The 11,077-nt window shown below is 44.8% G+C and overlaps 1 protein-coding gene across 1 annotated transcript; it reads left to right on the forward strand.

Moving 5' to 3' along the window:
- Positions 1-627: 627 nt before the first annotated feature.
- Positions 628-9,153, forward strand: tec (tec protein tyrosine kinase). The gene is made up of 18 exons (XM_068307826.1): positions 628-759; positions 1,472-1,666; positions 1,952-2,056; positions 2,130-2,211; positions 2,560-2,688; positions 4,381-4,433; positions 4,513-4,709; positions 4,975-5,040; positions 5,148-5,202; positions 5,293-5,375; positions 5,590-5,723; positions 7,177-7,248; positions 7,327-7,498; positions 7,586-7,802; positions 7,883-7,947; positions 8,044-8,162; positions 8,243-8,400; positions 8,576-9,153. Exons 2-18 carry the CDS (start codon positions 1,529-1,531, stop codon positions 8,696-8,698), a joined length of 1,968 nt encoding a protein of 655 aa, XP_068163927.1. The 5' UTR covers positions 628-759; positions 1,472-1,528; the 3' UTR covers positions 8,699-9,153.
- The last annotated feature ends 1,924 nt before the right edge of the window (positions 9,154-11,077 follow it).

Here is an 11,077-nt window from a genome sequence, read left to right on the forward strand (position 1 = left end):
TGGAAGACTGTGTCAGTCAGATTGACCATTCTAAGTATGTCAGCAAGTTTGACTTGTTAAAAGGCTATTGGCAGTTCCCGCTGTCAGAACAAGCTCGTGAGCTTTCGGCATTTGTAATGCCAAATGGATTGTATTCTTATAGAGTCATGCCCTTCGGGTTGCATAATGCCCCAGCAACATTTCAGAGGCTGATGACGTAAGTCCTTGGGGACTTGGATGGTTGTAATGTGTATTTAGATAGCGTGGTGGTTTGCTCTGACACCTGGGCCTCTCACTTGGAGCGCATCCAGGCTCAGTTCAGCCGCCTGGCCGAGGCGCGTCTCACTGTGAACCTCGCTAAGTGTGAGTGTCAAAGCATGTTTATACTGAAACAGTCAAAAAAAATCAAAACTTAAAATTCTAAAGTTATTCCCGGTTTAAATTAGTTTAAATTTGTCCATTTTTATTCTGAGCACCAACACGAGGTAACGTGATCAGAAGGTGTTTTCTGTTCAGGCAGATTTTCAACATTTTTTTACCTCCCGCCGATGTCATCCTCTTCTCACCCCTCCCCCATTTCTCTCTCTCTTTGCTTCACCGGTAGAGCGGAGAAAGAGGAAGTTGTGTTTGTGTGTGTGTGTGTGTGTGTGTGTGTGTGTGTGTGTATGTGTGAAAGCTAGTCCCTTCATTTCCTGACTCCTCTCATTCTGTCATTCTCAGGGTGTTTGATAACGAGCCCACAGCAGCTGACCAGCCAGAGCCAGAAACCCACCTGGAAAGGTAAGGGAGCTGTTTACCGGGATGACGTCACCCCGTTCAGTTGGGACAGGAACGTAAGAGAGAGACAGGAAGGAAAAGAATGCAGCATTCACATGAATAGAAACACAACAGGCGTCGGACTAAAAGCAAAGTCGCAAATTGTGTGACGTAAAAACAAAGTTGATGACTTTGTAAAGTACTTTTTTATGTTTTATTTTTATGTTTTAAGGACCTTTTCGAAAGGTATTTGAAACATTTTCATTCCCATCCAAACAAACTCAGTTTTAAATTTTTTCTTGACGTTCGAGAATTATTTCAAACATTTCCTTTAGGTTTAAAACTTTGTCAAAAAATTTACATCCACATTTATGAACGTTTCTTTAAAAAATATCCAGACCTCAGAGTTTTGGAGCAGTTCACTACTTTTATTCTTCATTTTACTAAAATCAGATTATTTCATTTTAATGTAGCGGCTGTGGGAGGAGCTAAATTTACGCTAGTCCTACACGCTAACTGTGCCAACAGATCTTTGACCACTTGTGGGCAGTAGAGAGCAAACAGGCTAATGTGTTTAGCTTCTATTGCGTCTGCTTTTGTTTTCTACCAATTTCTAAATAAAACATTTACAACCGACCAATGAGAGCAGAGATGCTGAACCAAAACAACATGCTGAAAGAGGATGAATGTATTTCTCGATGGATAAATTGTCTAACGTGTAAAAACTTCTCTTCAGCTAAGGTTCAGCCTGCTGAACATCTGTCGATGGACTGAGGGTGTGGGCGAAGTCAGGATGAGTAATGAGCTGCTATTGGTGGAATCACTCATCAAGCGTTCGCAGCAGAAGAGGAGGACATCTCCGCTGAACTACAAGGAGAGGCTTTTCGTCCTCACCAAAACAAAACTGACGTATTTCGATGGAAAAGCTGAGGTCATTTTTTATTCCCTTTATTGTTGATTTTATTAGCATTTAAATAAACAGTCATGTCTGGTCTTTGGTGAATACTGTAATTCAATTGGCTGCAGGCTGTCCATTCATTCCCAACAGTGGACCCTGAGTAAACTTTCCCATGATGCTCTCTGCTCACTCTAAATTGAAAGCTAGCTGCAGACAGCTCCTGTTTGCAACAATTTCCTTTATTCTTCATTGAGACGGTCCGTCTGCCGGTTTTGAGTGGTTTCTGTATGACTGTTGCCGTGTTATTTCTGCCCACAGAAAAAGTTCAGACGAGGCTCCATCGAGCTGAGCCGGATCCGATGCGTGGAGATAGTCAAGAACGGAGGGGGCCTCATCCCCTGCCAGAACAAATACCCGTTCCAGGTACGGTTGTGAGCAGGAGGGGGCGGTTCCAGATCTCTGTTCTGCTCTGGACCGGGCTGTGTTTGTGTTGCAGGTGGTGTACGACACCAACACCCTCTATGTGTTCGCGCCGAGCAACGACAGCAGGAGCCTCTGGGTCCAGAGCCTCAAACTGGGTCAGTCCAGTTCTGTTCTCTCCCAGCACCTGCAGGCACTAACGTGAACACGACTGCATGCTCTGCATGTATGTTTTAACACTTTGAACCATGTGTGTGCATGGGGTTTTCACACATACACTGAACTTCCTGCAGCTCAGCACCATGTCCACGGTAACTGTGCTCAGCTGGTTTAAAATTAGTAAAGTTAGCTAACACCACAAGAAATGCCAGAACCTCCAACCCACCAATGACATTGTGCCTACAAGCTGTCCAATCAGAGAGCAGCTTCTATCAGATACCTGTTAAAACGCCATTGGCGGTCGGTGTTATGTCACATGTTCTAACATGGTACACGTGTGTTCGCAGAGATCCAAGACAACCCGTCTGTCCTCGCCAAGTTTCACCCCCAGTTCTGGCAGGATGGCGCGTGGCTCTGCTGTCGCCAGGCAGAAAAACTGGCTCCAGGCTGCGAGGAGTACAACCCATTTGGAGACAGTAAGAAACCCGATTGACTGAACGGAAATTGGCTTCAGTCGACGTTGTAACGTCGAAATGCGCTAGTAACTAAAGAGAAATGTTCCTGATGTTAAAAATTCAACTAAAATCAACTTCTGGTATTATTTATCAACAGAAGCCCATTTATTGGGCTTTGCTGAAACTCACAATCAGGTTAGCAACACAAATGAGCCAAAGTTAGTGCTGATCCAGTTAGCATGAAAAAAGACATATAGTAGAACGTCGAGACTCAGGTTGTAAGTCAAACAACATTTAACCATTTAAAATAACTAAAATCATTTTAATTCATTCCAGCCTCGTAAAAAAGCACCAAACCCCCAAAGTTATGGGAAAAAAACAACATTTTAGCAACCGATAGACATGCAGACTTGTATCAATTCAACAACATTTGGTAAAGAACAAGATCCGGTCTCAACTGATGTTGTATCCTTCCACCATTGCGTTTAAGAATGAAATCCGGTCTCAGCTGATGTTTTATCCATCCACCAGCTCAAATAACTTGTCTCGGGGTTCTACTGTGTGGAGGTAGTAAATTTGCATCAGACATGCTACTGAGCAGTGACGTGCGGTGGGGTTCATGGCTGGTGAGGGACTGATTGTATCATAATTACATTTGTAAACATATGAACCAGCAGTGTAGCTTATACACCATTTAATTATCAACATTGAGTGAGTTATTTTTAAAGTCGTAAAAATGGCATAGCATTTGATAAAAAGAACATCGTGCCAACAGTAAAGCATGGTGGTGGCAGTGTAATGGTCTAGGGCTGCTTCAGGACCAGGACAACTTGCTGTGATTGATGGTCCACTTCTGAATGGCTCACAAAAAAAAAAAGTTAAGGTTTTGGAGTGGCCAAGTCACATTCTGGATTTACAATGTAATTAACATGCTGTGGTGTGACCTCAAACGGGCAGTTCATGCTCAAAAACCCTCTAGTATGTCAGGGTTGAAACAATTCTGCAACGAAGAGTGAGCCAAAAATTCTCCACAGCGGTGTGAAAGACTCATCACCAATTATCGGAAATGCTTGATTTCAGTAATTGTTTCCACAGGTGGTGTTAGCCCCACAAATGTAATAACTCCCACAAATGTAATATTTATTAGTTTTTGGGAAATTAGGTATTACGTTCATGGTATAGGCGACCATATTATGTTTGTGGGAAAGTTATTACATTTGTGGGATTATTACATTTAAAGCTGCAATTTTTTATTACATTTGTGGGGCTAAAAGCTGGCACAACACGCTATTAGGTTCAGGGGGCAATTAGTTTTTCACATAAGACCAAATAGGTTTGGATTTTTTTTTGTGCCTTAATAAATTGAATCATCATTTAGAAACTGCATTTTGTATTTCCTTGGGTTGTCTCTGTGTGATGTCAACATTGGTTTGATGATCTGAAACTTTAACGAGTGATGAATGTGCAAAAAACACAGAAATCAGGGACGGGGCAAATACTTTTTCACAGCACTGTAAATAACATGTGTGTTAAGACCCTCACTGTGAAAGGAAAAACAGGAAATCACCATGCTAACATTAGCTGTTAGCTAATTTATGCACTCTGATCAGTGACATCACATAATTGTTAAACAATATAACGTAATGAAAGGTCAAAGATCACAGTGACCAGATAATGAAGGTAGATGAAAATGACTGGTCTTCTGTTTTCTAGTTTCTAGGAAACCTTTACCTCCCATTCCTGGAGACGAGCAGAAGAACGGACAGGTACGCTAACTGCTAAGACACTCCTGCTGTCGCAAACACATCCACCGCATGCTTTCAGCCACTCCTTCTCCTCATCCAGCGGCGACCTCCTCTTCCTCCCATCCCTCTGGGTCCGGCTGCTGTTGATGATGATGATGAAAGTGATGATTTGGTGGTGGTGGCGCTCTATGACTTCCCGGGCGGAGAACCACATGACCTGACTCTGGTCAAAGGAGACGAGTACACCGTCCTGGACAAGAGCGATGTCAACTGGTACCGGGCAAGGAACAAGTATGGGTGAGTGTGTCCTCCATCATTATCGTCCGACAACGGGGTTAGCATTAGACAGTGTTAGCATGCTGGCATGCTGAATTAGGATTGGTAAAAACCATGTAAAGCAATGCATTTGTAAGCGTTCCTCTTCTTTCCTCTGCTAGTACAGTAGTGTTGCTCCTACATCCAAAAAAAGGAGAAGAGAATAAAAAACTAAATTTGACCTGTAAACAAATCAAAAGCATCTCGATGCCTTGATAAGTTGTGTGTGTTGATTGTCGGGTTTCAGAGAGGAGGGCTACATCCCATCCAACTACATCACCGAGAAGAAACCTGGGAGCCTGATGCAGTTTGTGTGAGTTGATCGCTCATAATCATTTATGATCATGTCTGGAATGGAGCCCATGGGGACCGTGACGAGGTTCACGTGTGATGTGTTGTTTACTTGTGGGTGTGTTTTAGTTGGTACAGTAAACAAGTCAATAGGAACAAGGCTGAGGAGCTGCTGAAGAAGGAGGTGAGGAACCTGCTGCTGCTTTTTTCTGTGAAATATGCTTTTGAGTTCTATAAAAACTTTTGGGCTCTAAAGGAAATGACTTTGTCACAGGACAAAGAGGGCGCCTTCATCGTGAGAGACTCCAGCATCACAGGAGCCTACACCGTGTCGCTGTATGCCAAGTCTGCTTCAGGGTAGGTTGATGCTGGACCAACTGGGCATTACCAGCTGACCGTGTTACCTGTACGGTAGTTGCTGCTGTTCTGGCTTCAGTTTGGGTCCTTCAAGTTTGTGTGTGTGTGTGTGTGTGTGTGTGTGTGTGTGTGTGTGTGTGTGTGTGTGTGTGTGTCTGTGTGTCTGTGTGTGTGTGTGTGTGTGTGTGTGTGTGTGTTTGTCATGCGTTTGTAGGGAGGAAGGTGCAGTTATAAAACATTACCACATCAAGGAAACGCAGGACATGCCCAAAAAGTTCTACCTGGCCGAGAAGCACGTCTTCAGCTCCATCCCCGAACTCATCGAGTACCACAAGCACAACGCAGCAGGTACCCATGCACAACGCTAGCCAGCCAGATGCAACATGCTATAAGCAGCAATGAAGCCCAGTGCTAAATTCTAGCATGCTTAGTGTGTTGAAGTGAAGCTAAAAGTTAGTCCAGACCCACATGACAGCAGTAGTAGAAAAGGTGTGGCTACCATTATAGATTAATGTGTTAGCATGCTAAAGTCATTCAAACACAACAACATCAGTCCAGCTGTTGAACTGTAATGTTTTGTGAAAGTACTTTGCTAGTACTTTGTGTTTATATTTGTGTTTATAATTAGCATGCTGGATTACCTTAATTTTTAGTAGATAGATAGATAGATAGATAGATAGATAGATAGATAGATAGATAGATAGATAGATAGATAGATAGATAGATAGATAGATAGATAGATAGATAGATAGATAGATAGATAGATAGATAGATAGATAGATAGTTTATTAATCCTGGAGGAAATTGTACATATCCACTGCTCAAGCATTACATACTGAATAAATACTGGATAAACACCAGGAGAAAAAGAAACACTGACATCACAGGACATACCACAAGACATACACTACACTAACAGACACATGCAGCACTAACAGGACTTATATATTGAACTATAACTAAAATATAAACAGTATAAAATTAAATTGAATCCATTCAACCGTGTGCTGACCTCGCCGCCTCCCCCCCGCTCCTCCTGGGAGAGTCATTGTACCCCCTGATGGCACGGGGCACAAAGGAGGACCTCAGCGTCTCTGTGGAGGTGCTGTGTGACAGCAGTCTGTTGCTGAAGGTGCTTCTCTGCTGGGAGAAGGTGGTGTGTAGGGGGTGCCTGGTGTTGTTCATGATAGCCTTAACTTTAGACATGGTCCTGCTCCCCAGAACTGTCTCCACAGAGTCCAGGCTCAGCCCAACCACTGAGCCCACTCTGCGGATGAGTCTGTTCAGACGGTCCATATCTCTTTTCCATGGCCCCTCCCACCCCAACACACAATGGCGGGCACCTCCCTCTCCACAACCAGTGATCATCGAGGGCAGTGAGGTGTGAGGTAGAAAACTATAAGTACCTGGGACTGCAGCTAGACAGCAGACTGGACTGGTCACTCAACTCGGACTGTGTGTACAAGAAGGGGCAGAGCAGGATGTACTTCCTGAGGAGGCTGGCCTCCTTCAACATCTGTCCTAAGCTCTTTCTCATGTTCTATCAGTCCGTAGTCTCCAGTGTGCTGTCATACGCCATTGTGTGTTGGGGTACTTATTTTGCTAACACGCTCACAAACAACAAGGTAGCATGCCAACACAAGACGTGTGATGTTGAAAATGTTTAAATACATGCTAACGGGCTAGTAAGTCCAGCTGAAGTTTCCTGAGTAAGGTTTCTAGCCAGTTCCTAGCCAGTGGGAGCTAGCCAGTGTTAGCTAGCCAGTGGCAGCAGCATTAACGTATCTGTTTGGCGGCACAGGACTGGTTGCCAGATTGAGGTATCCTGCAGGAAAGGAGGAGTCAGGTCCATCCACCGCCGGCTTCAGCTACGGTGAGTACCCACAGACCCCTGCTCAGAAATCCTCTGGCCATCCTCTCCTCACCTCCCTCCCTTTCCTCCCCACTCCAGAGAAGTGGGAAATCAACCCCAGCGAACTGACCTTCATCAGAGAGCTGGGCAACGGGCAGTTCGGCCAAGTGAGGCTCGGCAGCTGGAGGGGGCAGCATCAAGTGGCCATTAAGGTGCTCCGAGAAGGAGCCATGTACGAGGAAGACTTCATCGAAGAGGCCAAGGTCATGATGTAAGGAGGGGGGAAGGCGCTGACGCCGTCACTGGTCATGTAACTTCTGTCCCCTCCAGTCCCAACATGGTGGTGTTTTCCCCACAGGAAGCTGTTCCACCCCAAACTGGTGCAGCTCTATGGCGTCTGCAGCCAGCAGAAGCCCATCTACATCGTCACCGAGTTCCTGGAGCACGGCTGCCTGTCCCATTTCCTGTGGCAGCGGCGGGGCAGCTTCAGCCTGGGGTCGCTGCTCAGCATCTGCCTGGATGTGGGCGAGGGCATGGAGCACCTGGAGTCCCACGGGTTCATCCACAGGGACCTGGTACGGCGCCCATCTGGAGGATGTTAGCACTGATGCTAACCATGTGACATCACCCCACCTCTCTTCTCTTGTCCCTGCAGGCCGCCAGGAACTGTCTGGTGCATAACTCTCTGGTGGTGAAGGTGTCCGACTTCGGTATGACCAGGTAGGAGAAGCAGCATTTCCACATCAGCGCCCCCCCCCCCCCGCCCAGTAGGTCAGGAGGTCGAGTCCAGTTGTCACGTTGATGTGTCTTTTCCAGGTACGTCTTGGACGACCAGTACACCAGCTCATCGGGGTCCAGATTTCCTGTGAAGTGGTCGCCTCCAGAAGTCTTCAATTTCAGCAGATACAGCAGCAAGTCGGACGTTTGGTCCTTTGGTAAAAATGCTTGAACTCGAATCGAGCTTTGATGTTTCACAGCTTTGCCTTCTTTGTAAACCCAGTATCTATATTTCCAGGTGTGCTGATGTGGGAGGTGTTCTCCGAGGGTCGGATGCCATTTGAACAGAATCAGAACCACGAGGTGGTCGCGTTGGTGAACAATGGCCACCGCCTCTACAGGCCAAAACTGACCCCGCCCACCATCTATGATGTAATGTCCATCTGTTGGCATGAGGTGAGGCCATCTAGCGAGGTCATCTAGAGAAAAAAAGAAACAGCGCCACCACCGGACTTGTTCTCCAGTCAACTTGTGAATAGTTTTAGCTACTGATTACCATGTTGCAAAGGAAGTTCAGATGGACGAAGGTCAAAGGTTGCCAAGTGACCAAGGAGCCTGTCTTGTGTTTCAGAGACCAGACGAGCGTCCGTCCTTCACTCAGCTCTGCCAGATAATCTCTGACGCTCTGGAGGGTGACGCCCCTTCCCCAAGTGACCAATCAGGTGCCTCCGCCACTTTACCCTATCCAAGGTGACCATGTTGGCCCCTCATGTTGGCCCTTCAGGTGTGATGGAACCAGAGTCGTGACCACATGGTGAACATACAGTAGAACTGAACAACCGTTCAGGGAGGAGGGGCCTTCACCCAGGCACCAATCAAATCTCTTCAATCAATATCGGTGTTTGACGCTGCATTCACAGCACAGACTGTTGGTGTTTGATGGTTCAGGAGGGCCAATCAGACGCCGGTACAAACTGACAGTGATGTCGGAAATGCATGATTGGCTATCGAGATGGATCAGCCAAGCCCTCTGTGGGTCGAGGCCCGTCGGCGTTAAACTGTTATCCTCGATGCATGTGACCTTTCATTTGACCTCTTGAACAGTCTTTTTTGTTGTTTTTTAATCCATTCTGACAAATTCAGCTGCAAAGTTAAATTGATTTCTTGTTATTTTTATCACAGTGTTATTAAAAGTCCTACACCGCTCGATGTCCCTGAAAGTCTCACTTCCTGCCACACTGAGGCATGAATCCAGTACCAACTCGGGCTTGGTAATTAACTTGTTCTAAATGCTGTAGGTCCACGTCTGGCCAGTAGGGGGCAGTGTAGCTTCAAGATCAATTAATATGGCATCACAAATTATTCAACCAATCAGATAACAGAATCGGGTTTGGTTCCAGTGATTGACTGAAACAAGATGGAAATACAAATTTTATTCCAACAAGACTAAAATGCTTTTTTTTTTTTTAGCAATGAAATGAATTTTAGTTTAAAAATGTCCACAAACAGGATCATGTGACTAAATGTGATCCAATGAATGAGGTTGATGTTAAATTTAAACAGTTAATAATCTGTAAGCTATTACTGAACTGAACTCTGATGGAGGTGAGGAAGTCCATATTAGGTTGTTGGCACCTCTGAAAATAAAGATTTCCGTCCTTCTTCGATTGAACCTCTTTGTTTGTTTTGAGTTACACGTTGAAAAGTGGCTCTTTAAAAAGAGAGCAGTTCCTGTTCCTGCAGCTTTCATCAGGTTAACTCCAAACGGTAAGTTTCACCACTGTAAACTATTTAAATGTTGGTTAAATAATCAAATTTGTACATTTATCTTTTGGAATCACAGTATGGAAACGATTTACATAAACCAGTTTTGTCTGATAATAATGTGGGAATAATCATGATGGTTTCACTGAAACTGAACCATTTACGGATTATTTATAACTTTGATTAGTTGAACCTGTATTTCTGTTCCAATGAAGGTTTGATGATTTTCATGGGACTAATTGTTAACAGTACTCGAGTCCTGGAGTTGATCCATACGATCCTGAACAAACTGTGATTCAAGATACTGTATGTGAAATCTGCAAGGCTCTCCCAGGTGGTCAGCTTAAGTCACTGTCTGAAGGCTTGAAGCGAAGGTCATGAGTTCAGAACCAGCACCGGGGAAGAGATTGATGTGGTTCTACTGTTGCAACACATTCTTGAAAGCGTTAAAAAACTCAGTAATTGATGATGATAATGATTCCATCATCATCAGTTACAATCTGATGACTCAGTATTGGGGATAGAGATTCAGACTCTCATATACAGAGTTCTGCAGTTTCACGTTGGAGAGACTCGTTGCCAAGGCGATCAGGAACACAGTTTTTATTTTGGATGAATAATTCTCTAGGTAATTTTTAACTTTTTTTTTCTCTATAATCTGGTTTCATCCTCAGCGCTCTTCCAAGGACAAATGCTTGATTTTCCAGGAATGTTCCATAACGATTCCCACAGCTAGATGGATAACAATAATTAACTTCGGTGTTAAGACTTATCCACTCCCTTGTAGGGAATGATCAGCCATTAAATAATCACTGCAGCGGATTAAACATTTCTGACCGATGGTCAAACAACACAACTAAACGTCCTTTTATGTTTATCATGTTTCACAAACTCGCAGTTATACTTTGGTTTTGTTGAACATGTATGATGATTGTTCTTCTCTTTGGCCAAAAGACGCGTCCGATGACAAAGACCCTGACGATGTGGCTTCTGCTCTTTGCCTTACTCATCCCGTCCTACCTTCCCGTCGTGGCTGTAGTCGTGGATTCAGTTTCAGACTGCGACCAGTTTCTTCTAATGAAAACTCCACCGCAGATCCCAGGAGTCCTGCAGGGTGGCGTCATCCAGACCCCGACGCGATACAAGCCCATTTGCCAGACTTTTGAGAACCAGGCGAGGTATCTGACAGTCTACGACACAGAGAACAAGATCCCAGTGTTTTCTGCCTACAGGTTCCGAGGCCAGAAAGGCAAGAGACCGCCATCAGTCTGGAGGATCGAGCCACAGGTTTGTTGACTCGTTAAAATCCAGCCTGGTCCAGAATCCTCTCCAGACATTCTTAGGCCAATGTCTCAAGAGGAAATCAATG

Source organism: Antennarius striatus, chromosome 23, assembly GCF_040054535.1.
Source record: "Antennarius striatus isolate MH-2024 chromosome 23, ASM4005453v1, whole genome shotgun sequence".
Lineage (NCBI taxonomy): Eukaryota > Metazoa > Chordata > Actinopteri > Lophiiformes > Antennariidae > Antennarius > Antennarius striatus.